At 37.0% G+C, this 26,497-nt stretch overlaps 1 protein-coding gene across 8 annotated transcripts in view; it reads left to right on the forward strand.

Annotated features, from left to right (window-relative positions):
• rictor (RPTOR independent companion of MTOR complex 2) overlaps positions 1–25,968 on the forward strand; it is a 66,416-nt gene extending 40,448 nt beyond the window's left edge. For 2 of the 8 annotated variants that reach the window (XM_062972457.1, XM_016995637.2), the window contains exons 21-39: positions 222–269; positions 825–1,027; positions 2,197–2,323; positions 2,893–3,057; positions 3,521–3,597; positions 3,690–3,768; positions 5,700–5,809; positions 5,912–5,999; positions 6,974–7,066; positions 7,555–7,661; positions 8,873–9,102; positions 11,002–12,031; positions 13,781–13,961; positions 14,533–14,617; positions 15,179–15,412; positions 15,924–16,082; positions 16,593–16,716; positions 18,325–18,463; positions 18,555–25,968. In XM_062972457.1, coding sequence (XP_062828527.1) covers positions 222–269; positions 825–1,027; positions 2,197–2,323; positions 2,893–3,057; positions 3,521–3,597; positions 3,690–3,768; positions 5,700–5,809; positions 5,912–5,999; positions 6,974–7,066; positions 7,555–7,661; positions 8,873–9,102; positions 11,002–12,031; positions 13,781–13,961; positions 14,533–14,617; positions 15,179–15,412; positions 15,924–16,082; positions 16,593–16,716; positions 18,325–18,463; positions 18,555–18,623 — 3,348 coding nt within the window. In that variant the 3' untranslated portion in view covers positions 18,624–25,968. The remainder of the gene's footprint in view (positions 1–221; positions 270–824; positions 1,028–2,196; positions 2,324–2,892; positions 3,058–3,520; positions 3,598–3,689; positions 3,769–5,699; positions 5,810–5,911; positions 6,000–6,973; positions 7,067–7,554; positions 7,662–8,872; positions 9,103–11,001; positions 12,032–13,780; positions 13,962–14,532; positions 14,618–15,178; positions 15,413–15,923; positions 16,083–16,592; positions 16,717–18,324; positions 18,464–18,554) is intronic. The other 6 variants (XM_016995636.2, XM_062972458.1, XM_062972460.1 and 3 more) reach the window with 4 other exon arrangements.
• The last annotated feature ends 529 nt before the right edge of the window (positions 25,969–26,497 follow it).

The following is a 26,497-nucleotide window of genomic DNA, read 5'->3' on the forward strand; positions in this document are numbered from 1 at the left end:
ACAAAATATTCTTTTTAAGAGACAATACCGAATTTACAATTAAGCAGTGTGGACCTCAGTGACATTAGTTAGCTATTTCTGGCTGCAGACTGCTGAGCCAAGAAACCAGGCTACTTCTTTACACGGTCTTGCCTGCAAAATTGATTAATTGGCCTGACTTTATTCAAGAGTTAGGGTGGGGGTTATGCACGGGTCAATCAACATTCACTTTTGCCCCTCAGGAAGGAAGACAGGAAGGAAAGAAGGAAGGAAGGCAGGTGCAACAAAAGGTAGATATAGACTTACAAATTATCTAAACTTTCTACTTGCTATACCTTTGCATCTTTCTCTTGTCACGCAAAGGGCAATGAGTCAGATGGTCTCGTTCTAGTCCCTTTGTTTGACAAAACTCAGAAGCTGATGGGAGAAGAAGGTACCAGAGGATGTAAGTGCATTTTTTTAGGAACCTGCTCTTCAACTCTGAGAAAACACCGACTGCCTGGAGTTTGTTTACTGTTGTGGCTGCCATAATCCCTACAGGAATAACTTTCAGCTTATATCAAGATCATCTGAGGGCAGTATTGCAGCTGACCTTCCACTCACATTTCTCATGAAGGAATTCTAAAACAATCTTTAGAGCCTTCCTTTAAAAAAAAAAAGACTCTCACTGCTTTTCAAGTCTCTGTATATTTCAGAATTCTCTAAAAGTTTTCTTCTTCTTCAGTTTATTTTGTATTGTTCTTTTCGATATTTGTCCTTATGATAAGAAAGATGTAAATAATTTTCAGTGAATCCCCCACCCCACCCCCACAAAGAAACTGACACTTTTGTTCTTTCATTTTAAGCAGGATGGTCATAGCTATCTTGAAGACTTAGTGAAAGATATTGTACAATGGCTTAATTCTTCATCTGGAATGAAACCAGAACGCAGTCTCCAGAACAATGGGCTACTCAACACCCTTAGTCAGCACTACTTCTTGTTTTTTGGTACGCTTTCCTGTCATCCCCATGGAGTGAAAATGCTTGAAAAGTGTAACGTGTTTCAGTGGTAAGCATTCTCTTCAGATACAAAATGCTTTGACATAACTTGTGGCTTGGAAAATTAATCATTCTCTCACTGTACTTTAAATTATTGCTAGTTTGTTAGTTGATGCTTTTGTAATGTTTTTGTGGTAACAGTTTTTGGCCCAAATCACACCATTAAGTTACAGCATTCACAAATTAACTTTACTGTACTTAATTAGTTCGCTATACATGACTTTAAAAGGTGCTAGATTCCAAATTTTGTTTTGTAGAGGCAACAGTGCATTTTAAAATATATGGATTCATAATATTTTCCAAAGTGAATGCTGCACATTTATAATGTTTATTTAATTGAGAGAGTAGGCACACTGCAAAATTGTGGTAGGGAAAGAAAGTCACCTTCGTGTTAAAATGTGTTACTTTGTCCTTTTCAGCCTCATAATAATTGTTGGACCTGAATTACATAACATTTTAATATAATATAGAAAGCCAATGGGGTGTAATTCCCGCTCAGCCTCAGAGAAAGGAAACACAAACCCCTTTGGAAAAATCATGCCAGGAAACCCCCATAATAGAGTTGTCATAAGTAGGAAACAATTTGAAGATATATGGCAATAGCAATGCAAAAAATGAGTGTCTCTGATTGAACTTAATCTAAAAGTTAATACTAAGAAGCATTAGATGGAGAAGATGATGAGGTATTTGAAAGTCAATTGTGTCTCTTGTATGCATCTGTATCATGATAACTTTTGGGGATTTAGGAGCTGGATGCTCCCACCCCATTAACCTAATCCCAACATTTATTTTTTGTCTCCAAATGCCAACTTTGTGCCTTCATTAGACTGTAGAAAGCAATATCTCTGATATTTTAGGCTCTGGAGAAGGTTTCCCCCCAATAGTAAGCGACCTGGAATTTATTTCCAGTTCAGTTTCCACTGGGGGGTGGGCGAAGCGGTCTTAGGTCTTAACATTTCCCAGAGATCTCCCATGACATTTCAGTGATGCCTCTAACACCTAGTATGCATTTGGGAACATTCAAGGCAAATACATTTTTAATTAAAAATTGTGGGTACCCTGGGAGCAACAAACAAGGATGCACCTTTCCTATTCCTAATCAGCATTGTTGGGACATTGCTTCCCAGCTTATTTATATCTAATTTACATGGATTTCACCCATGCTTAATTGTTTTTCAGTCTCCTTAATCTTTGCTCCTTGAAGAATCAAGACCACTTGCTCAAACTGACAGTTTCTAGTTTGGACTACAGCAGGGATGGATTAGCAAGAGTCATCCTTTCTAAAATTCTAACTGCTTCGACAGATGTAAGTGATGGTCAGCTTTCTATATATTTAAGTGACGTTAATATTTTTGTAGATAGCATCATGGTGGACTGTTGGACTTCAGTAAAAAAAATTGACACTCTGATCATTGATGACTTTGAAGCAGCTACATTCTTTCAACTTTTTATTTTGGGGGGTTGTTAACATGTTAAATGTACATATACGAGTTTTGGGGAAAAAGAGATAAAAATTAAATCCCCTGGTTTTACAGATAGCAGTTTCAGTTTGTAGTTACTGTATATTCACACAGTTCTTGATATAGAGAAATTGGTGCTTTGGGATTTCAGATTTCTTATGTGATAAAATATATATATATGAGCTGTCTGCCTCTAAATTTTACAGTCATTTTGCCAAGATTCAGAATTTATAGGCCTCATCTCAAAGGTGTTTGTCACTTTATATGGCAACAACATCAGAGCTTCCTTAATTATGCCCATGGGGATATAGCTGTATTTTTGAAGCATGCTGTCTAATTACAAGTTTGCAAAATATGCTTTTCTTTGCCATATTTCATCAACTGCTTTTCTATTAACCAGTTTTTTCCTTTATAGAACTGCAGGTTGTATGCTACAAAACACCTCCGAGTTCTTCTGAGGGCCAATGTAGAGTTCTTCAGTAACTGGGGAATTGAATTATTGGTCACTCAGCTTCATGACAAAAATAAGGCAATTTCTTCAGAAGCACTTGATATCCTTGATGAGGCATGTGAAGACAAGGTATGAATCCTTTGCCCACTTTTCTAGAATTCTTTTATTGTTTTATGCACTCATATATTAAAAGATGAATACATCTTATTTCTCTACACTGAATTTACTTTGCTTAGTAACATAAAATTGATTTTGTTTATACAACAGTATATAATAAGTTGTAGTACCATGCCCCAAATGTAATTGCAGAAAGAGTAAAAGCCATGAAGAAACTTTGTTAAGTCTGAATTACTCATATCTTAAATTTTGCAGGTCTGTCTCTCACAATTAGAGCATCTAAGACATATAGTTTTTAAGACATAAAAGTATTTCAGACATGCAGTTTTATGTCAATAGTTTATACATATTCGAATTATTTCATGTAAGAAAATAAGCCAATTTGTAATTCCTTAGTGATTGGTGAGAGAGTTCAGTATATCCATAACTTAACTTTTAATATATTGTTAAAATATCACTTTTGTATTCTCTCTAGGCCAACCTTCATGCTCTCATTCAGATGAAACCAGCACTGTCACACCTTGGAGACAAGGGCTTGCTTCTCCTTTTAAGGTAGTAAACCTTTAATATAACAGGCCAATTGATATGCATTTAATGATCAATCAAAACATTTATAAATTGTGTGCTATGGTATATTTTTTCAGATTTCTTTCAATTCCAAAAGGGTTTTCCTATCTAAATGAGCGAGGCTACGTGACAAAACAAATGGAGAAGTGGCAGAAGGTACTTTATAAAAATTGCAATCTGTGAGACCCATAGTTTGAAATGTGTCACTTCTTGTTTTGCTGAGGTTTTATTTAGCTGAAGCCAATCCTCAAGCACTACAAAATAAGAAATGCAAGGGAATTCATGTTGAGCATTTTCAGTTCCCAGTGATAACAACAGGAGAAAATCCTGTTTTAAAATGCTCTAAATTTGGCAAAATGGCTAGTAACACCTCCTCAAATTCTGTTTGTGGATATTTTGGAGGGAGAAAAAGACCCATTGTACTCCCACCCACGCCCTCCTTCTTGCTACATCTCTCCCCCTCCACTCAGCTAGTTAAAATATGAAATTCTTCTCAGGACCTTTTTCTTTCGCCACCATTTTGTTTCTCCTTTGCTTGGCCTCTTTCTCTTTCTGTGCCCACATCATATATTCACTCCATGTCATGAAAATTACCCACTCCACTCTTCCTTGTTGAATGTATGGGAAATTAATCATAGACAGGCGGAAGTGGAAGTACAAGGCAATGAAAGCAAGTTACATAGCCACATCTTTGCAAAAGGGAAAAATATCCCTAGTAATTCCCCCAAAAAGACTCAAACCATTTTAGTATGTTTCCCCGTTTCCTTTCCTTGCATGGGAAATTATTGGGATGGCAAGAAGGAGCAATCCACTACGGACTTTCTTGTTTAAGTGTCAGTACAGGATATTTGTAATGCTGCAGTTTCGGTTGAGGCTTCAGTGTTTGTGAGACACTATAAGTTGGACCAATATAAGTCAGCATGAGCAGCTTTGAAAGCACCAGGCTGCAATGTATCAAAGTGATTCTCCCATCCAGAAGAAGGTCCAAGTTGTAGTGAATTGCTCCTCCTTGCCATCCCAAGAATGGGACATCGTACATACCGTGAATGTTCATTCTGAGATGGCAAGAGGAACAACCCATGGCCAAACAAAAATTAGTTGATAAGTGGAAGTTGTTCTCAGAATGTAGACTAGTTAAGGCTTGATATTAAAACTTGGAGAAGGGATCTTAATGGCTCATCTGAAAAAGAATCTTGGATCCTGCCATTCCAGCTGGAGCACAGAAGTGAACATTTTGCTTTAGACACCATCAAACCCCCATTGACTGGTCCACCTGGATGTTACTTAATTTTTATCTGAATGATGGTGTCCTTCTCTCTTGCCTGATAGTTCTGGCAGTCAAATATGGTGGAAAGGAGTGGTGTAGGATGGGAGCTTTAGGAATTGCTCAAAGTTGTGTGCTTAGAAACCCAATAAGCTCCATGAGTAGTAGTCATTGCAGTTTGCAAACTGAGCTGCTGATCTCCCAAGTTAAGCCCTTCCCCTTTCATTCATCCTCATGATTCTCAGATCACCTTCACTCTCCTGCCCTGAGCCATTGTGTCTGGTGGTCTTCTTAATGGGTACTTCTTCATGCAAAACCAGTAGAGACATTTTTCAGATGAGCATCTCGTCTGTGGGGTCACAATCCACACAAGTCCTGCACAGACTAGCAGCAAATAATTGTTGAAAATAGCTAATTTTGCAGCTCCCTTGGTATTCTTGCATAGCATGCAAAACTTTGCTAAAATTACTCATTCTTATCTGAAGTAACAAAATGAGTTGAGATTTGCATCCCTAGTATAACATTTAGTACTTTCTAATGTTGTAAAGGTTGCAGGGTATTAGTTTACTTGCCTGTAATATTTGAATTAAGGGTATGTATAGTTTTAAAAGTATAGCCCGTGGCAAGAGGCATTTTAACTATTTTGCCATTGTTATGAAAAGCATTTTAAGATAAACAGCAATTTCATTATGGCGATGGAAATGTTCTCATTTGGTTTACAATATATATTATTCTATTTTCTAGCATATCATAACCTATATTTGTGGATATTTTCTAGAAAACATATTTTTCCAATATGCTCTGTCTTCTATTATCATCTTAGGAGTACAACTTAAAATATGTTGACTTGATAGAAGAGCAACTTAATGAAGCACTGACCACTTACCGGAAACCTGTTGATGGTGATAATTATGTTCGGCGTAGCAACCAAAGGTGAGCTAAGTAAAAGAGAATCTTGATTGTTTTGATAAAGCAGTGGCAACATAGAATGGAATGACTTTGATTGTATGCAAATGGGCCATTCTTTTTTCCTAGATTGCAGCGGCCACATGTCTATCTGCCAGTTCACCTTTATGGCCAACTGGTACATCACAAAACAGGCTGCCATTTGTTGGAAGCTCAGGTGAGGAAACTTAAATATAGCTGATTCAAAATAAGGTAACATTATATCAATTACAACCTTCTTTCAACTGTTTTAGAATATATTTGGATATTTCTGATTCAGACTTGCTCAACATGTGCTATTTAATGAAATAGTTTGTTTGCTTTTTCCAACTAGGCCAAGTATCTCCCAACCTATATCTGTGCAGTTAATTTCTGTGGCTTAAATGTAGAATTGTGCATTTGTCTTTGTTGAATTTTATTTTATTAATTTCAGCCCAGTATTCTAGTTTATTAAGTTCCTTTTGAATTCTGTTCATGTCTACCACTCCCAGTTTTTGTATCATTTGCAAATTGGATAAAGATTCCTTTTACCCCCTCATCTAAATTATTGATAATAATATTGAAGTGTAATGGCCCAATACAGAAGCCTGCTGCACTGCACTTGAGACTTCCTTTCAACTTGAACCACGGCCATCCATAACAACTGTTTGGTCATGGTTTTCCAACCAATTAATGATCCATTTGATGGGATTTACATCCATGTGATACACTAGTGACTTGCTCAAAAAAGGATAAAATATTAGTTTAACAAACCCATACTGGCTCCTACTAATCACTACATTGTTAAGATGAGAACCAAACAAATGGCTGGTCTCCTTTTTCCATATTTCTGCCACCGTAACATATGAGCTGAATTCACAAGATTGTGGAGATGCCATACTTCATGAGACAATAAGCGAGTCTGGATATGCCTTCATATAAGAAATGGTTTTATCAGTAAATTATATTGTTATCTGTGCTAGTATTCAATTAAATTATTAACATCATTAAATATATTGCTTCAATTTAATTAGTTACTAAGTCCATAACCTTTTTGTATTTTGCTTTGAACACTTAACAAGAGCTGGAAAGGGAATTCAAACATAAAAGAACAAACAAAAATTAGGCCTGACATAGTGAAACTACTTTATGATTGTTCTCTTTATTCTTTAGAGCATTGTTCCTGACCTGAGTTACACTGTTCGTTCTCCAATGCTGGATAAATGGGAAGGGATTAAGCAACTGAAAGCAGCTCTCTGGGCATTGGTTAGTTTTTTAAAAATTCTACCATGCATTGTTACTCTTTTCTATATCTGTATCAGACTATTCATCAGTATTCTGTTGGATGGATTTCTATCCCAGAGGCTACCCTGACTTCTGAAAACATCATGCCTGCAGCCACAAGAAACAAAACCAGAACTGGGCAGAAATCTAATTTGTGTTTTGAAAAGAATTATAGGTTTATGTTAAGCATCATATTTGCTCTCTTCTGGATATGTTCCAGTTTGTTAGTACCTTTCTTGAATTGTGGTGCCCTGCATGCTATATTCATTGGAAAGTTGGACAAATGGGTATATTGTCCCAAAATACTGTTCTAAGGCAATATACCTGTGAAAGACTCAACAATAGGTGTGATTATGTAACTTACGTAAACTGTAGGAAAATCAAATTCAGAATGATTAGTACTTTCTATATGGTACTGTTTCTCCAGTTTATTGCTTTGGATATGATCACAACTAATATTTACATTTCAGGGAAATATTGGTTCTTCGAACTGGGGTCTGAATTTGCTTCAAGAGGAAAATGTGATTCCTGATATAATGGCACTTGCCCAGCAGTGTGAGGTTCTGTCTGTTAGAGGGTAGGTATAATATGAAAATTGAAACCTTCCTTGTCAAGTATCTAAAGGAGTTCTGGAGACTGTTCCTCCCCTTTCTTTCGCTTGGGATCACAAACCAGATTTGCTCCTCAGTTTATGCTTCTATGCTTCACAAATTATGTATGATTTTTGGAGAGAGAAAAGTGACTCACAAAATTCCTAGAAATAACAGGGGTTTTCAATTTCTGTCTTTAAAAAGCTGTTGCATTCTGGCTTTCTCTATTAATGAGCTTGGCACATTCACTGCCCTTTTGGTATAGCACATATGGACAATTGTAGTTCCATTCTTCCAGACACCGTAAAATAGACAATAAATTGCTGAACAAAAAAGACAAAAAGGATATCATTAATAAATTAAGATTTTGTACATATACTTTATGATATGATTTCTATTCCCTGCCTTTTTTAAAAAAAATACAAATAATAATTTTAAAAGGCATGTAGTATGGCTATAGTATCCCTGATACAGTTATTATGTGTAATTTGACATTATGTCCACTTTAATGAATTAAAAAGACATCATGTGATAGATTTCTTCTCTAGGTTGGCCTAGCAGTTCCAATCCTTGGGATCCCATCACTTATCTTGCTCTTTTAGTCTTAAAATTGCTCTCTGTATTTGATGTTTGGGCCTCAAGGTTACTACTGGCCAAGTGAATGTTTTGCTTGGGTTCAGTGTGAACAGTCTTCCTTCTTAATTATCACATCAGTATATCTAGAGAGAAAAGTAGAAAATAAAAACAAGAAAGTTTTATTGTACAGCAAACATCTAGGATGATTTATGCCAGTTTCACAGTGGTTCCTCACATAGTGCATCACAACATCTCAATTTTAAGCAATATTTTTTCCTTGAATTCTACTCTTACAATTCAAAACAAAGAAAACATAATACTACTTGCACAGACTGGGGTGTGCAAGCACTGAATTTTAATAGGATCTAGATCCTCAGAGTTGCAAGCCATGTGAAACCTGTTGTTCTGAATTGCAATCAAAAAGTTTGGCATGTTTAGCCCATAGAAATATGTCTAACTGCATGTTGGATTGAGGTCATTATAGCCTACCTTTCCAGGCCAATTTAATCAAAATTCTGTGTGGCAAAAAATTGCAGGAAAATACATTCTGTCACTTAGTCATAGCTTGTTGTCCGATGACCCTAAAATAAGTATTTGTTATATTCTTGTTTTGTAAATATAGGACATGTGTCTACGTGCTTGGCTTAATAGCCAAAACAAAACAAGGTTGTGACATTTTGAAACATCATAATTGGGATGCGGTGAGACACAGTCGAAGACAGCCATGGCCAGTAGTCCCTGATGATATGGAACAACTCTGCAATGAACTCTCCTCCATCCCCAGCACACTTAGCTTAAACTCTGAATCTACTGGGTCAAGGCACAACAGTGAAAGTGAATCTGCACCATCGAGTAAGCATGTGTAGTTGTGTCAATACAGTTATTAATGTTCTTTCTTTCCCCAAAAAATATGCATAAGCATGATCTTTGTGAAGAAGGCTGTTACTGTGTTTACTTTTTCACATTAAGCTATGAATTCCTACTTCTTAAAGTAAATGTTAGTAGGCTGCATGCTTGTGCAACTTATCACATTTAGTTGCACTGTGTTCTTCGTTTTTGTGTTGGTTTTGTTCTCAAGCCAACCAGTATTTATAATCCAACAACAATTCCAAGTTTAAAACTGACCTGTGAATTCTGATTGATTTAGGTATAGGATCCATAATTCTACATTCAGGCATCAAATAAGCTACTGGTTTTTCTCTCTCTTTTTAATTATTTGTAAAAGCAGGAGGGAGATAATCCAAAAAGGGAATTCAGCATTTAATTCAAACTAGAAAAAATAAGTCCCATCCAATCAGAAATCCAAAAGAATTTGCTGAATTTTCTTTACCATCTTACATTTCGATTACAGTGGCAGCCCATACCAATGTTTGGTTCTTCTGTTCAGTCTTGCATCTGCATCCAGTAATGAAGTTTGATGCAGACATGAACTGTGGTATGTGGTTGAGTGTGATTCCTAATACCCATATCTCAGATAATAGTGGGCCTACTGTATCTGCAGCTTACTTCAAAAAAAAAAAAAAAACCAAAAAACCCCCCCAAAAATCCACTCACACTATTGCTGAGTTGTGTCTTACCTAATTTGGGGCTGAAATGCCTATTAAATGTGGGGAACATGGAACAGTACATGAAGATCTGGATTGTTCCTTTCATACCTAATCAGTATTGAAGTTCTAGAAGTACAGTAGAGTCTCACTTATCCAAGCTAAACGGGCTGGCAGAAGCTTGGATAAGCGAATATCTTGGATAATAAGGAGGGATTAAGGAAAAGCCTATTAAACATCAAATTAGGTTATGATTTTACAAATTAAGCACCAAAACATGTTATACAACAAATCTGACAGAAAAAGCAGTTCAATACGCAGTAATGTTATTTTGTAATTACTGTATTTACGAATTTAGCACCAAAATATCACGATATATTGAAAACATTGACTACAAAAATGGCTTGGATAATCCAGAAGCTTGGATAAGCGAGGCTTGGATAAATGAGACTCTACTGTATTAAGTATTTAGTACTATAGTAGAAGTGAGATCAGGGTATGTTATTCTTTCTTTAAAAAATGAATTATTCTACAATATGTTTATATTTCACAGAAATTTAATTGGATAAGAGCCCCCGGTGGCACAGCGTATTAAACCGCTGAGATGCTGAACTTGCTGACCAAAAGGTCAGCAGTTCAAATATGAGGGAACAAGGTGAGCTCCCACTGTTAGCTCCAGCTTCTGTCAACCTAGCAGTTTGAAAACATGCAGATGTAAGTTGATCAGTAGGTACCGCTCCAGCAGGAAGGTAACGACGCTCCATGCAGTCATGCCGGCCACATGATTTAGGAGGTGTCTATGGCTTTTCAGCTTAGAAATGGAGATGATCATCAACCCCCAGAGATGACGCAACTAGAATTCATGTCAGGGGAAAACCTTTTCCTTTATCTATAATTGGATATATAGAAGGATAATTTTTAACAACTGTAAAAGACTGAATACTTTTCAGTATTTAAAATTACATTTTAAATGGTGCAATTTGCTTTCTGATTGTATGTTGTGAGTAGAATCCATACATAGACATACTTAGAGAAGAATGACTGGAATCAATGGGACTAAAGTTCATTATAAGTTATGTGTTTCAGTGGGTTTCCTCCAAGCATGACTAAACCTGATACAGACCTTATATAACACGTGTAACTGGTTTTAGCTATTTATACTTCTATAGATTGAAACGGTTTTAGCAATGCATTCTTTTATTTTCAGGCATGTTCATTATGGAAGATGATAGGATTGGCAGCACCTCTACTAGCACATTTTTCTTAGATATCTCAGAAGATGGAGAGCAGAATCTCTATGACCAATCTGGATCCTTGAAGGATAAAGATCGCAATCCCTTTCCTTTTTTCTCTTCCGGCAGACTTGCAAAGAATCGATTTTTAAATTCTCTTACCTTGCCTAATAAAAAGCACAGGAGTAGCAGTATTCCTAAAAGTGGCAAGCTTTCTTCTTCGGAGAGCAAAATGGGTTTGAGGCGAAATCGCACAGTAACTGAGCCTTCAGGCAGTATTGATTTTACACGGGGGGATGATTTCACGCCAATATTTAGGGTGCCTAAAATTCAAACTTTCAAGCTGGAAACTTCATTTGTCGGGAGTAGGCAAAATGAAGATGCAGCTAGCACTCCAAGCCTTGGTGAAAATGACCTAAAACTTCCAAAAAACTTTGGCCATGAAAATCACCGGGAAAACACGAGCCGAGAAAGGCTGATGGGGGATGTTTCTACACAAACAAACTTCAAAAGTCGAAGTTTGAGTTTCAATACAGATACTACTACAAGTGGCATAAGTTCAATGAGTTCAAGCCCTTCAAGGGAGACTATGGGAGTGGACACTACAAATATAGACACAGACTGTGGGAGTTTAAGTACTGTGGTGAGTACAAAGACAGTTAAAACAATTCAGTATTCGACTCCACAGCCTAATCACCTCCCTCTCTCAAAGTCAAATTCTGTTTCCCTGGTGCCACCAGGGTCTTCACACACACTTCCTCGGAGAGCACAGTCACTAAAAGCTCCTTCACTTGCTACAATAAAAAGTCTGGCTGACTATAACTTTAGTTATACCAGTTCTCGAGACGCCTTTGGATATGCAACGCTAAAACGCTTGCAACAACAGAGGATGCACCCTTCTTTGTCTCATTCAGAAGCCCTGGCTTCTCCAGCAAAGGATGTGCTTTTCACGGACACTATCACAATGAAGTCTGGCAGTCTAGATTCCCGATTAACACAAAACAGGTAAATGTGTATTTCTTTGGTTTTACTTTAAAATATAGATAAGATAGGTTCTGTTAACAGGGATGAAATATGAACCAGGAATTTTGGATACAATTTAAAGAAGCTTTACATTTAGAGCATTCTTCATGCCAAAGACTAGCTGTAACTTATTATTTTGTTGATCATGATTCTCAAGTTTGGACCTACTCCTTATGTTCTCCTCATTTAGACTTAAAGGCCGCCTGCCTTTATAGTTTAAACATGTAATGTTTAAAGCACTTCAAGTATTCTCTTCAGTCACCTGGGATTAGCAAAGACCTCAACATGGAAACTTATTCCCCACTCTCACATGTTCCAACTCTCATTCATAGATGGATTTGTAATTACAATAACAGGACTTGTCCCTTGTGGCCCTCCACTTGAAGTGACTGTCTCACAGCAGCTAATGGGGAAAGTTGGTGCAGTACATAAATATCATCATTAGAGTACACTGAAATTTCACCTCTATATCAATGATTGTATTTCAAAAGTGACATGAGTATTCATAGCTCCATAGCAGGTAAATTGAACTAAGTCCAATAAGTTATCTAGCACACTGGTGGTCTGCAGACTGATGCTAATTCCTGAGCCATCATCTGTCACTCTCTGACATGTTTTCTAGTCAAGAAAGAAACACACTGTATTAATAGAGCACAAACAGGACACAGATCCCTGGAACACTAGAAAAATTATCTCTCTTGTGGGATAGCTTGAAAAGGACTTCTCTAGCCCATACTATTATACTGTTGATATTTTTGAACTGTAATAATAGATATGAAAGTGTTAGTCATTTAAACTGTTCTCATATGAATTGTTAAGATAATGATGAATTTGGATATCCTGTGGTATTACCCTGCTGTTCTTGTTGGTTGTTGCTTATATGTAGATGTTGCTTATATAACATTTTTTAAAATTTTGATATCCTCAACAAGATATTTTAATTGAATAAAAAGACATAAAACTTTGCCTTGAACCAAGGCACTAGTTTAGAGTTGTAAGTCAGTACTTTACAAATCTATACTCGGAAATGAATGTTTTTTTCCTCTGGTTGCCAGTTAGTAAACTGATATTATCAGGAAGATTGAGCACTAGAGCTTCAATTAAAGAAGTCTTGTTCAGTGAACTAAAAGTGAAATCTAACCTAAAATGTTAGTTAAACATAGTAAGAACCAGCTATTTTCACAATGTAGGTAATTAGTCCAAACATTCAAATAATCAGGAGTTCCATTTTTTTTTTTGCTATGTCCAAAATAGATAAAAAATAGTTGAAACAGTCCATGAATTTTTAAAGTGAGCATCTTGACTAGATACACTAGGGAACTAGGAAATACAGATGAGATCAAGTGTAAATTTTCTCTTGCAAATTGAGACAATTTCTGGATATAACTTGTTCTTTTGGAAAATCCGTATATATAAACATCACCTGCAGCTCTAAACCATAAGGAGGAAAATGGGTCCTTCCTATATTATTGAATTCAAACTCCCATCAGCATCACCCAACACGGCTAATGTTCAGTGTGAATAAGAATTGTTGTCTAGCATCCCTTTCAGGACTACAGTTGCCCTATGTCTGCCTCAAGCAATATTTCTTTGAATTGTTTTTCATTAGGTATTCCATGAAGAGGCAAATCACATGTGCTCCATCTTTAAAACTATAGTGCTTGTTAATACAGAGTCATGGCTGTGGTTTTCAAAAATCTTTTTTCATGTATTTCTTCTATGCCACTACAGGTTCATAAGAGCTTTAAGTTATGCATCATCTCTAGATAAAGAAGATTTATTAAGCCCTATTAATCAAAATACTCTGCAGCGCTCTTCTTCTGTTCGTTCCATGGTGTCAAATGCTACCTATGGTAGCTCAGATGATTACATTGGACTTGCACTTCCTGTTGATATCAATGAAATATTTCAGGTATTGCTCAGAATGCTTTTCCTTTCAACGATTGCATATTCATTTAATTTGTCATACCAGATTCATTATTCCATTTGGCATGAAATTCTTGTCACACTTCCTTTGCAATGTTTTACACAGAGGAGAACAAATCACGGTGTAATTTTCCTCGTGTATAATAGGGCTGAGCAACTTTGATAGGTCTGGGTGCCATTTTTCTGTCCTAGGACCTTTCGTCAATTTTCCCGGAAGCAATGCTGTATTCTGATTTTAAAAATCAGCTGTTTGCACATTTCTTTTACGTTTTCATACTGTTTGAAGTTTTAAAAGCTAGTTTTTTCATGTGTGGTGGGTATGATGGGGATTGCAATCGATGTAAAAAGTGAGATGCCAATCCTGAAGGCTTCTATAAGATGTAAATATTTTTTGGAATTCATGCCAGAAGAAGACAGCCCAAGAGATCTGGTTAGGTCAAGAACAACATTTACTATCCATAAGACATTTTTTTAAATGTAGAATAATATTTGGCAGTATTAGAAAGGGTCTTGATCTAGTTCTAAACATCTTAATTTTTCGTTTTAAAATACACCAGGTAAAAGAAACTCCATATTTTCTGAAGAAAACTGTGCCTTCGTTTGATGAACGGAGCACTCGAGTCTTTGGCCAGGATGCTGGAGGTACTTCTTTTCCAAAGTGTAATAGCCCAAATTGCTAATGTCCATCATTGTTGTGTTTTACAGCCATTTTTGTTTTGGGAAATAATATCCTTTAATTTTATTTTTAAATCTTTAATTTAGATTTTTATATGCATTATTATATTTTGTGCAAAAATAGGAAAACCATCTTACAGGCAGTATGAGATATGGAAGTTAATAAGACTGTTCTGTAGTAGATATGTTTCCCCACAATTTTTTGAAAGTTTGTTATTGTTTCTTCATATATGCACAATTTACAGTAATGGCCCATAATTGCTTCTTTTTTGGTAGTGGAGAGGACATATGGACATGTGCAAACTCTAACTCCTCATTGAATGTGATTTACTTCTGCCTGCTTCATTGATTTCAGCGTATTTGCACAGGCAGAATTTGTTCATATGCAAACATCCTTTTAGGTCATAACTAATATTCTAGGCATAAAATCATTCAAAAAAGTGTCTGCTTGCAGATAGAGGGCATGAATAAACTGCTATTCATCATTACATTAATTTCCTGATGCTTGAAACTTAATATATTCACCAGGTTTGTCAGGAAGTTCTACTGAAGCTGTGAAGAGTCCTTTTCAGATACTTCGTCAGCAAATCAGTCTTACAGAGATTATGAACACAAGCCGTTCGGATGCCTCCCAATTCCTTGAAAACATGGAAGATACCGGGCTTCAAGAGCACACTGAAGACAATTGTCTTTACTGTGTCTGCACGCACATTCTGGGCTATCAACATAACAACAAAGTGAACTCTGCATATAGTCGCACAGGTTAGTACCATTAGGTCTTCTTCAGTCAAATATTTAATACATTTCCTAACCCCGGCAATATTTCCAACCTGCTTCTTGCTTTTAATGTTTCATTCAATGTGTTCTATAGCCAAGAGTGCAAGAAACCTACACTTAAATTATATTTAAATCCTTAAATACTCATATTTGTAATATAACCTACATCACATTTCTTAAATGCGACAATATACAAAGTCATATATCGCCATTAGAAACTACAGTTGCAAAATGATCATCGGGATCCCATAAATCCTATGGAGGCTAACATTTTCTGGTTGGCCGCTTATGTAGTGTCCTCATATTCAATTAGAATAATTTTACTTAACAGGTCAGTGTGTGTTTATTGGAAGAGTAGATCACATTTCCTTGGATCTTTTTATGTTGACAATCATAATTTCTATTCAAATTATTTCAGTTACAATTAAGTTTTGTTTTGTTTTGTTTTTATTTGTATGTAAACCATTCCATATGTCTTGTATCAAAATCTTATCAGAATTTTCAGACATTCCTTATTCTGACTGGTGTGGAAAGACCATGCATAATCACTTGGATGTGGTTTCCCATTCCTCAAAGTTTTCTGGAATTTCAGGATGTAGCGATGCTGTATCTCATGGATCAGCTAGTAGCACTAAGAGTACAGATCTTGTCATAGGTGAGTGACTTTGTTGTAGGCGTACTCTGTTCTGCTTCTAATAGTCTTGATTATTATGAAAAAGTTGGGTACTTGTGATTCTGAACATTTTTATGGAAATATTGTTGGCACTGTTGATTGTACACTTCCCTTAACAACTTCCATAACTTGAAGAATATGAACTCTTAAAAATTTTGCTTAAATTGTAACATTACATTTGCCAAAGTATAGAATATGATATGTACTTGAGGGGCCATATTCACCTTCTGCTCCTCTCCTCGTTCAGAATCCTCTCTTCTTTGTATAGAAGAGGTCAGTCATTAGACCTTACACTTTTGTTCACTCTTTCTTTCCTTCCCCTTCTTTCTTTCAGCCTTAGATATTTAACAGATGCAGGAGGACAAAGAGAAGAAGAAATGTCTGGTCAACCCTTGGGGGTTGTAAATATATCAGATTTTGCAGTGCTGCCTGGCTAATGCTGATGTAGTTGCTTTATTAAATTTATATATTGTTAAATTTCTGTTTCCCAAGGAGTAAAGTCAATCCCAGATGATACTCCAGTCTGCCGCATACTACTGAGAAAGGAAGTCTTGCGATTAGTGATCAACTTGAGTAGTTCAGTGGGAACCAAAGGTCATGAAACAGGTTTATTGACGTAAGTAACACTTTCATTAATATTCAAGGATCCTTATCAGAAGTGGTTGAAAGAGGCCGTGGAAAAGAGCATAGTGAAGCTGCCTTAGGCTACAAACAGAAAAATCTACTGTAAAACTATGCAGTGAAAGAGATATTGAGGATTCAGATTCTTAGTTGTTTAATTGCATGTCAAGAGAGGTGTGCACGAGGAATGTGTTATCAGTTATACAGGGTGTTTGAAAAAGAACTCCCTAGTTTTAATGTATTTATACTTAAAACTAGGGAGTTCTCTTTCAAACACCCTGTACTATTCAAAGATTAATAGTAACATCCAACTTCGAAGCCAGGCCTCACTTTATGGATGGTTTGAAGAAGTGGGACTATCTTGGTTTTTTGCAATTACCAATCCAAAATTATAGTCATGTTTGGAGGGCTTTGTGAATATGGCAGAAGGATACTTAGGGAGATTATGTTTAAGCCAGTGCTCATCACATCTTTTGCCTAATTTCCTCAGTGGTTTTCTAGAAAAAACAATAGATTTTTTTTATTTATCAGATGTGGTTTCAGTAATTTAGTTCTATCATACAGCTTTTGTCATAGCTACTGGGAACTCCTAGGTAAGATAGCCTTCATGTGTCAAAAGTGAGTCTGGAATTGTTTGTGTGTGTGTAGATACAAATATACTTACATACACACCACACTTATATTCAGTATTCATTACATTCCAGATTCACTTTTTTGGCACTTCATTGCCAGTGTAGTGTATATGATATGGTTGACTAGATTCTGTCTACTATTGTATAAGGTTTGGAAGTCACATGTGCCTTCTTTTGCTGGACTTCAGAAGACTGCAGCCCCTGATTTTTGTTCACATAACTTTTTTTTACCCAGATGAGACTATTTTTTACAACGTCAATTGAGAGGATTTATCAATTATGGGATTCATGAATTAGTAGAGTGCTATCAGAAGCAGAAGTGTGATCACATTGTTCAAAGAGAATAGACTAATAAGGGATATCAACTATTAAGAGAGTGGAAAGTTTGTAAGGTTTTTAAAATAGATGTTTAATTATAGTAGGTAGTATGTAGTGGTGTGGTTTTGGTAGTTTTATATATCTAAAATGCTTGTTTGTGTGTTGTATTTTGTCTCTTTTTTGAATAAAAGTATTATTTAAAAACTGGTTTTGAAAAGGTTTCTCCTAAGCCTAAAGCAAACTGGAACTAATATAAAGACGGTAAAATTGCCCCATATGCCCCAAGAGGGCACACATTTTGATTTAAATGAAATCAAATCAAATTCCTGACTACCTTTTTTATTTAAAGTCTGTTCTTCTTTCCGTTCATTGTCTATCTCCTGGTTCATTTTTTTCCGTAGATTTCAGGTGTATGCCACAGTTTTTTCTCTCCAAACTTCTCATAGCTAAAGGTGTAAATGAAGGTTGGGCATCATGTGGCTTACAAGATGTTGTTGGACTTGCAAGTCCCAACAGTCCTAGCTAGCAAACCCACTTGCTATTTCCCACTCAATAACATTTGAAAGGCCTCTTTATTTCCCTTCCCTATTACAAAATTTGGTCAATTTCTTAAAATATGCTTAATAAGTTGCTTTCTCATTTGTTATCACTAGGATTAAAGAGAAGTTCCCCCAAGCATTTGATGACATATGCCTTTACTCTGAAGTGTCTTACTTGTTGGCTCACTGTACATTTAGATTACCATCTCGGCGGTTCATACAGGAGCTTTTTCAAGATGTACAGTTTTTACAGGTGCGTAGAAGTAAAATCTAGTGAACTCTGAGACAGGCTTTCACTGACTGTTGTTCTCTTATCAAGTGGCTCTAATGCTCTCTCCTTCTAGATGCATGAAGAAGCAGAAGCTGTTTTGGCTGCAAATCAACAGACAGTTAGCCTCTCGACAGAATCCTGACCTCTTGTTTTCCACAGTGTGATAAACATGAAGTTGCTGGTAGCCTTGGATAACTTTTGATGGATTGGGCAACAGAGAGAAGCATCGTCTTCTAAATGGCTGCTGGAGTCCTGGGTACATGTAGCTGGAGTCTGAGCTACAGAACCTGCCCTCAGTGGAATATGGCTTCCCTAGCTGTCTGAGCCAGCCCTATGTGGAATTGTTAACATGATAAAAGTACCAATTATGAAAATATGCAAGAAGAACCAAGCACGAAACACTTGCACAGGTTTTCATTTCACATACTTTAAAATGCAATGTATGGACAATGTAGAAGGGCAAGTTTTACATGGTTGACTTCTGGACAAAAAAAAATGATATCTTGCTTGTTCACCCTAGATCTCAGATTCAGGGTGTCTTAGGTTTTATACCATTGTCAGTGAAGCATGCTCTAACCGTGGACATAAGGGCATTAATTATGGACCTTCCGTGGTATTTTTCTTAATTTTTGTGAAACACTACTTGGGGGATTTCTGATCTCAGAGAGAGACTCCTCAGTAACTGAGGATAGTCTTAAAGTTGTTATGATTACTTATAGCAAAACTAGCTGTTAGCAGCCTGTCCAGCTCTGTTGCAGTTGATTGTAATTATATGTTTACTGAACTAATTAAGGAATTTCACTACATTGATTTTAAGAGAACAAATCATTTATTCATCTCCTGGAATCAGATTTTCCCTTTAAATGTAATGCATGCCATTTTGGTGGAGTGTCTACGTTAGTGCTCATCCAGTATATAAATTGGTTGTCTAAATGTAAACCTTTAACAAGCATGACTTCAGATTAAGGGGTGCATACTTTATCAAGTAAACCTAGGAAATATATGCCTGTTGCTGCTTTTGGTCAAGAAAGATGAAAAAATCCACATTCCATGGCTTTAAATTTTCTCCTTATTACTGGACTGCAGGATAATACCAATAATTGTAGTGAAAAGCCTTAAACATACAGTGTTGAAGCGGCCACTACTTTGCTTTAATCCAGAGTACTTTTGGATAATTTGCACAGATTATAGAGTTGTGACAATGTAGATTAGTTCCCCCACCCCCTTAAAGTGAAATACATAATTTTTTATAAGTATGGACTTGAAACAAAAGCATCTTGTACTGAGCCTCTGCAATATCTGATAACTGATATATGTAAACCTGTACATACATATGCCCAGTTCCTTTAATTAGGCTTTAATGAACTATATTTGTTTCTAATTTATTGTATATTTGAATCATTCAGCTGGACTGTTTTGAGATTGTTCACCTTCTTTCACATTTACCCCCACTCAACCTTAAAACAAAAATCAGCACAAGGATTTGCTTGTCAAGGTGGAAACTGCTCAGTTTTGCTTATTCCTTATCTGAACTTAATTATTGCGCTAATGAGATGTTTTGTGGCATAAATTTGTTCTTAGCGGCATGTACTGTTCTGTATAATTGCATTCTTTTCTTTTGAAATGTAGCACTCTATTACATTTACTGCCATACCAAACAAAAAAGCAAAATCATTTTGCTACACAACTCAGGGAGAGGAAAGTAGAAGCAGTCTACATGTACTTGCTGCTTTTTAGCTATCTTCTCCCTTATCAAGAAGTGGCAAACAGTTGTGTCTGGCTCCCCCCCCCCCCCATCACTCCTCTCTTTCACCTGCTACATTGAAGGATAAATGACTACTCCGTAAAGTTCTTCCTAGCTTGGCCAAGCTGTGTGGCTGCATGTTTTCTCCTCCCACTGCATCATTGTGTGTTGAGACGCTTACCCACTGCTTTCTCTTTCAGCCCAAAAAAAATACAAATGGATTTTTTGGAAAAAAAATCAACCACTTGACCATTTTCAAGAAGCTACCCATGCAGGCAATTTTCCACCCCAAACTAGAAATGAGACCTGGGGTATCTTCTTATGTACCTTGGAGGTGATTATTTCTCCTGCTTCCCCAAGTGATGGATACTGTAAAATCAGGAAAACATTTCCCTAATAGCAATTTGGAGTGGGGGGCAGGAGACCATTGATGACTTCTTTCCTGTCTTGTTATATTTTGGGCTAGTAGCAGGTGACATTTCCTGGAGGCAGTCTTCTCCCCACCAACTCTCCCCCCCCCCCCCCCGAAGCTGTGGAGCAAAGTCTCATATTTGTGCTGGCACTGAGTAATCAATTGAGATTCCAATTTGCATGTAAGAACTCCTTCCTGTAGTATTAAATGGCAGAACTGTTTTCATCAAATGATATGCCCTTAATTATCATGTAATTAATTGAACATTTGGAGAACCATGGAAAAAGGTGCTTCCATCAGGAATCAGTACTTTACTGTATATTCTACAAAGTGAATCTTGGAGAATTGGGGTGAGGGCAGGGGTGAGAAAGGAGCTTCATATGTTTTAATACCGACCTTTTAAACACATAGAGTTGCATAACAATTATCTATCAGTATTTAGAGAGAGATCTTTTAACCTTCACAGTTCCTTTGCAAAACCAAAATATCAGCCACAATAGACCAAATAGTGGTACAACCTCCAAAGGACTAATGCCATACTCCCATTAAAAACTGAAATACAGTAGTTGCAAATACTACCTCAGTTAAGTTAGAGTAACATTGTTATCTAGGTAGAATTAATTGATTGGCTTCATATTTCGTTTTGTTTTGTTTTTTCTTGCTTTGAAGTAAGAAGTAAATCAGGAAGTATTCTTTAAAAGATGTAAATCTATATTAACAAAAGAAAAGTCTCCAAATAGTTAAGCTTCCTGATTACATCTCTTAGAGAAAGGATATTAGGAATGATTACAGAAAACTAAAGAGGAAACTTGCATCACAATGTATATGTATTCACATAGCAGTGCATATTAGTCTTGTGCTTTCAGGGTAAATCTTTTCTTGGGGGGCCCAATCCATTTTTGAGTGCCTCCTGAAATTGGGAGGGTTTTTTTTCAGATCAGGGCCTTGAAATTTGGGCCATTATTGGGGGGGGGAGGTAGCACCCACTGGCTCCCCTTCCTGACGTTCTTACCTGGCACCTGCTGTTGCTCCTCTGGAGTAAGAGGCGTTCAACTGCAGGTGCGCTCCAGGCCTGCCTGCACACCTCACCATCCACCACACACACCCCTCCACACTCTCTAAGTATGTGTGTGTGGCGGGGTCTGCAAGCAGGCCCGGAGAACATCAGCAGGTCCCGCAAGCCGCCACACATGCTCCCCCACACTCTTCAAGAGTGTGTGAGTGGTGGGGCCTGCAGCTCCTGGCCTGCCTGCATGCAAACAAGGAGGCAATTTCGGCTCAAAACAAAAGCAGGCTTGTGTCGAGCAGATTTCTGGGGGGGGGGGGGGGGGCTTCCTGTTTCATGCTTCTGCAGAAATGGAATGCGTAGAAATAAATGGTAGGAATGAATTTCGTGCACATGGCTAATGCATATGCCATATATTTAATAAGCTTTTGCTTTTTTTTGAACACCAAGAACTCTGACTTCTATCCAAAATGGGCTGGCCCCAGCCCTTTGGGGAGTAATTTCACCAATAATTTTGCAAAATAACAGATATACCCAATGGATTTCTACCTATGTACATCTGGGAAGGGTGTCTTGGGGCCATACAGACATACAGATTTTCCTCCTTGGCAAAGTTCTACCAGTCCAGTCTTTCGCATTTCCATAGATTATACTTGCATGGCTTTTAAATCATTAACTCAAATGCAGTTAAACAGCCCTTTGTTGTGACTTGAGAAAGTCCTGCCTGGTTTGTGACAATTTCCTGCATTTTTGTGCTGCCAGGACAAAGAGAGCAAAAGGAAGGCCTATTGAACACCTGGTTGACTTTTGGACTTGGCTGATGGATGGGCTGCATTTGGCTAAGAATGAACAAGCTTCTGCACTGAAGTTTCTCCTTGAGCACTGAGCCAGAAGCTATGGAAAAGGTTCCTTAGAAATAAGTATGATACTCCATAGGAGAGATCTGCACTTGCAACACACAATGAATTACATGGGCATTCAGATCGGGTCACTTCCTCTGTGATTCCCTCCCTTTACTCAAATGGGTAGAAAACTCAGTCTGTCTTGCATGAAAATTAGAGATGCTGAAAGTAGCATCTCTCTCCCATTATGAAATGTATTGTTTTGTTTTTTTTTAAGGATTTTGATTCTTCAACAGTAACCCTTCAAGAAAGGGAAGGAACTTTTGTCTCCCAGATGCTATGGACCATAAATTTCATAATCCCAGACTTTTGGTGATGCCAGCTGGAGCTTCTAGGAGTTGAAGTCCAGAACACCCAAAGAACCAAAGATTTTTCAGGCCTGCCCTACAGCATGCTACTAAATCCTGAGGATCTGTTGGGACATATGCTTTGTTTGTATGGAAGATAGTGGAATAATTAGAAACAGACACATATGCACATTCACACTGTGGAGGTTATTTGAATCTAGGGTCTTCAGTGAGGGCTGCTCCACATCTTTGAATGTCTAAGTGGTGTCCCAAAAGGTTGCATGTGAAAAAAAGAGTTTAAATGGTTACCCTTTTATTGTTCATTGCATTCCAAAATCAAAGAGTTCTGCTTCCTGTAAAAATAATTTTAGTGATGAAGTAAATGTTATGGCATAGTCAAGCTTCACATTCATCATCTCCATCAGCTTGTATATACTAGCAGCAGAGCAATAACCTGGTTTCATTTGCTGTTAGAGGGGAAATAAACCATGATTTTCTAGTCCTCAGGACATAGACTCATTCTAGATTTGCCCTTCTGTTTGTTTTCACTAACTTCTTTCTCCTTCCTGAGCCCTCCACACCATTCCCAACTGGCCCCTCACTTCAGGAGCAGGCTTTTTGAAGGTGCAAACAGAAGGGGGAGACAGGAAAGACCAATTCTTTGAATGTATTATGTTCACAACCCTCTAGCTCATAAGCTGTGACAAAAGATAACATGGCCCTAAAAAGACTGAAGGAAATACTCACAATTATTACTAGGGTATACAGGCAACATACTTTCTCATTCTGCTCAATTTTTAGTATGTAGAAAATGGCAAGTGAACTCAAGAGTTTCACCATCATCTCTTTATGTCTGCTATAAGAGGAGGTTCTGGTGGTCTGAATGGGCTTAATTCTCACTCTGATCAGGCACATTGTGAATGAATGTGAGTATTATGCTCAATGTGTTATTTCCGTCTCTTCCACCACTACTGAGAAGGCTTAATGCTTAATACACCTTTTAAAGTTAGGAGTGGAAGAGGCAGAATTCACATGCACAAGGACATTGGAGGAAAGGATGGAATGCCTTTAGCTCTCTGTATATATATTTTGTCTAGAATAAACCTAATCTCCCATTTATCATTTGATACATGCTTTTAGGCTATTATTCAAGGTGGTGTAGTAAGGATCCCTTTCCCAGTAAAACCGATACTTTCCATACCAGAGCACACCTTTACAGCAGGTTAGCGACTGGGAGAGAGCAATGACATACAAGTGACATCTGGCTGCAGTGATAAAAGAGACACTTCCATCTTTCCAGATCTCCAGTGAAAGTACATTAGAGATCTGGGAGAACGAGGTCTTATCTTCTACCAGCCATTGATCAGATGTGGGGACACCCTCTGTTATGGAAAAGGTTGGTTGCAGAAAGGGGAACAGGCTAATACAAGATCTTGACTGTTACAGTTCCATAAATTCAAGGTTCAATGCATTCAAATTATTTCTCAAATATGAAAACTATAGACAATGACAGGCATCTTATGATGGTACTCAACAACACTTTGAAGCAGCTATCTCCAGACTGCTGCCATATATGTGTTTTGCACTACCATCCCCATCACTCTAGACATATGCTTGGACATGATGGTTGTCATCTAACATATCTGTCAAGTGCCAGTTTGGGAAAGGCTGTTTTTACTTGATAAGGATGAAATAGGAATATCCTTGGAAGCATTTCACATACTTGATGTTTCTGGCAACACTTTTAAATTCTTTTTCAGTGTTGATGTCATCTTGGTGAAGTGAATATAAGTTGCAGAGGGCTTAAGCCAACCAAAGCAAGGCACTTTCAGTTTGGGAAAGCTTAACTTTTTTTAGTCTTGCCTTAAACATCTTTATATTGTGATAGAAAAATATTACTTGCAGTGACCTATCTATTGCAATTGTTCTCTGACTTTGATCCACCTAATGTTTAGAACTTCTAGGAGTAAAAATCAACAACATCTGGAGGACCAGAGATAGAAAAGTCCTGAACTGGCATCCACCTCATTCCCTCCAGATGTTTTGTTCTACAGTCAGCCTCCGATGTTCTATAAGTCAGATATCAGAAACTTCTGGTTTCTCTGATCTCTTATCCCTTCTTGTTTGTCCTCTTGTTCAGAAAACAAAATAATTATGTGTCTTTCAGCCTTTTTCAATTACTGTACCTTAATATTACTTTATGGCTAAAGGTATGCTAGTGATGATGGGAACATGGTAGAATCCTTGTTACACACTTCCCTTTTCTAGAAATGGAAATAGTCCAGTTCTGAATCAAGGTTTTTTATTTAAATTTATCTTCTTAAACTTCCATTTTACTACATATTTTTGTTAACCTTTGTTAAAAATCCATAAAAGAATGTGTTATTTTTTTCTTTTGACTTATTTTTGTAAAATTAGGTGGATAGCAATGCCACAGTATGCAGAAATTGCACTTTTTTGCTTGACTTCCTTGTAAAATAGATATTATTTAATTTGAAAAAATAATAATGTAATTTATGCCAAAAAAAAGGTAACTTGCCATTTTCCCACTGCATAGGTTAGATTAGCACAAAATACAAAGAACTTTGGTTGGGGTGGAATTTTGCAGGCATAATTATGAGATGGGAAAGAATTCTACTTCAAATAGTGGCTACCAATAACCCAAGCAATGTGTGTTAAATTAGAGATGATGTAAATTAGTCAATCTGAGGAGGGGAAGAGATTATGAAAATGTTCAAGACTTGTTTTCCCTGCTCCATGTGGTCATTATTTCTTTTATATATGTATATACATATTAGTTGACGAGCTGCTACATATTTTGAAGTTCTATTGTTTGTAGGTCACTGAATGGACATTGAAATCTGATTTATATTGTATACCTGTAACATAGAAAGAAAAAAGTATTTATATATTTTCTGTATGAATATTTCATTGAGCTGTGTATAATTTTAAAGAGACTTTGTCCCCAAACGGTTCTGCTCATCTTGATTTTTAGTTTGGTTTTTTTAATTTTGTTTGGGGTTTTTTTGTTTCCTTTTGTATAGTGTATACAATTTGTGTCTATGAACAGTAAAAGCCTCCTGGAGCATTATCTTATTAAAGGGATGCATTGTTAATAAAATGAACTTCAAACAGTTATCTTGTGTTCAAAATCCTTCCTTCAAAGCATTTTTACACTTTTCAACTTCCTAAGTCTGTTCCCAAGCTGCTATTGTGTGCCTTTGAGTAGTTTCTGAATTGCAGCAACCCTAAGAAGAATCTACAACTGGAGAATGTATAATTTTCCCATGGTTGCCCAGTGGATTTTTATGGCCGATTTTCAACTCTGAGTCTCCAAGTCTTAACACTCAAACCACTACACCACACCACAGCAATTTAAGCAACTTAAAATGGCTTTATAACAATTATAGCCCATATCGGATAGTCTACTTTACTGCACTAAAACTACCCAGGAGAATTTTAGCAAAACATGACTTGTATTGTTAACAAATTCCACAAAGTGCTCCTGAAGATAACCTGGTGGTCTGCTTCTCTTGCTGATGCAATGAAGCTTGAAACGCCATCGTCCTTGTGTCCTGAACCAAGTGCGTCTACTGGCTCTCACTGTTAAGTAGGCTGGAGAGGCAGAATTTACTTCGTATAAGAATAATTAATAATAAAATGGA

The sequence above is a fragment of the Anolis carolinensis genome, chromosome 2, assembly GCF_035594765.1.
Source record: "Anolis carolinensis isolate JA03-04 chromosome 2, rAnoCar3.1.pri, whole genome shotgun sequence".
Classification (NCBI taxonomy): Eukaryota; Metazoa; Chordata; class Lepidosauria; order Squamata; family Dactyloidae; genus Anolis; species Anolis carolinensis.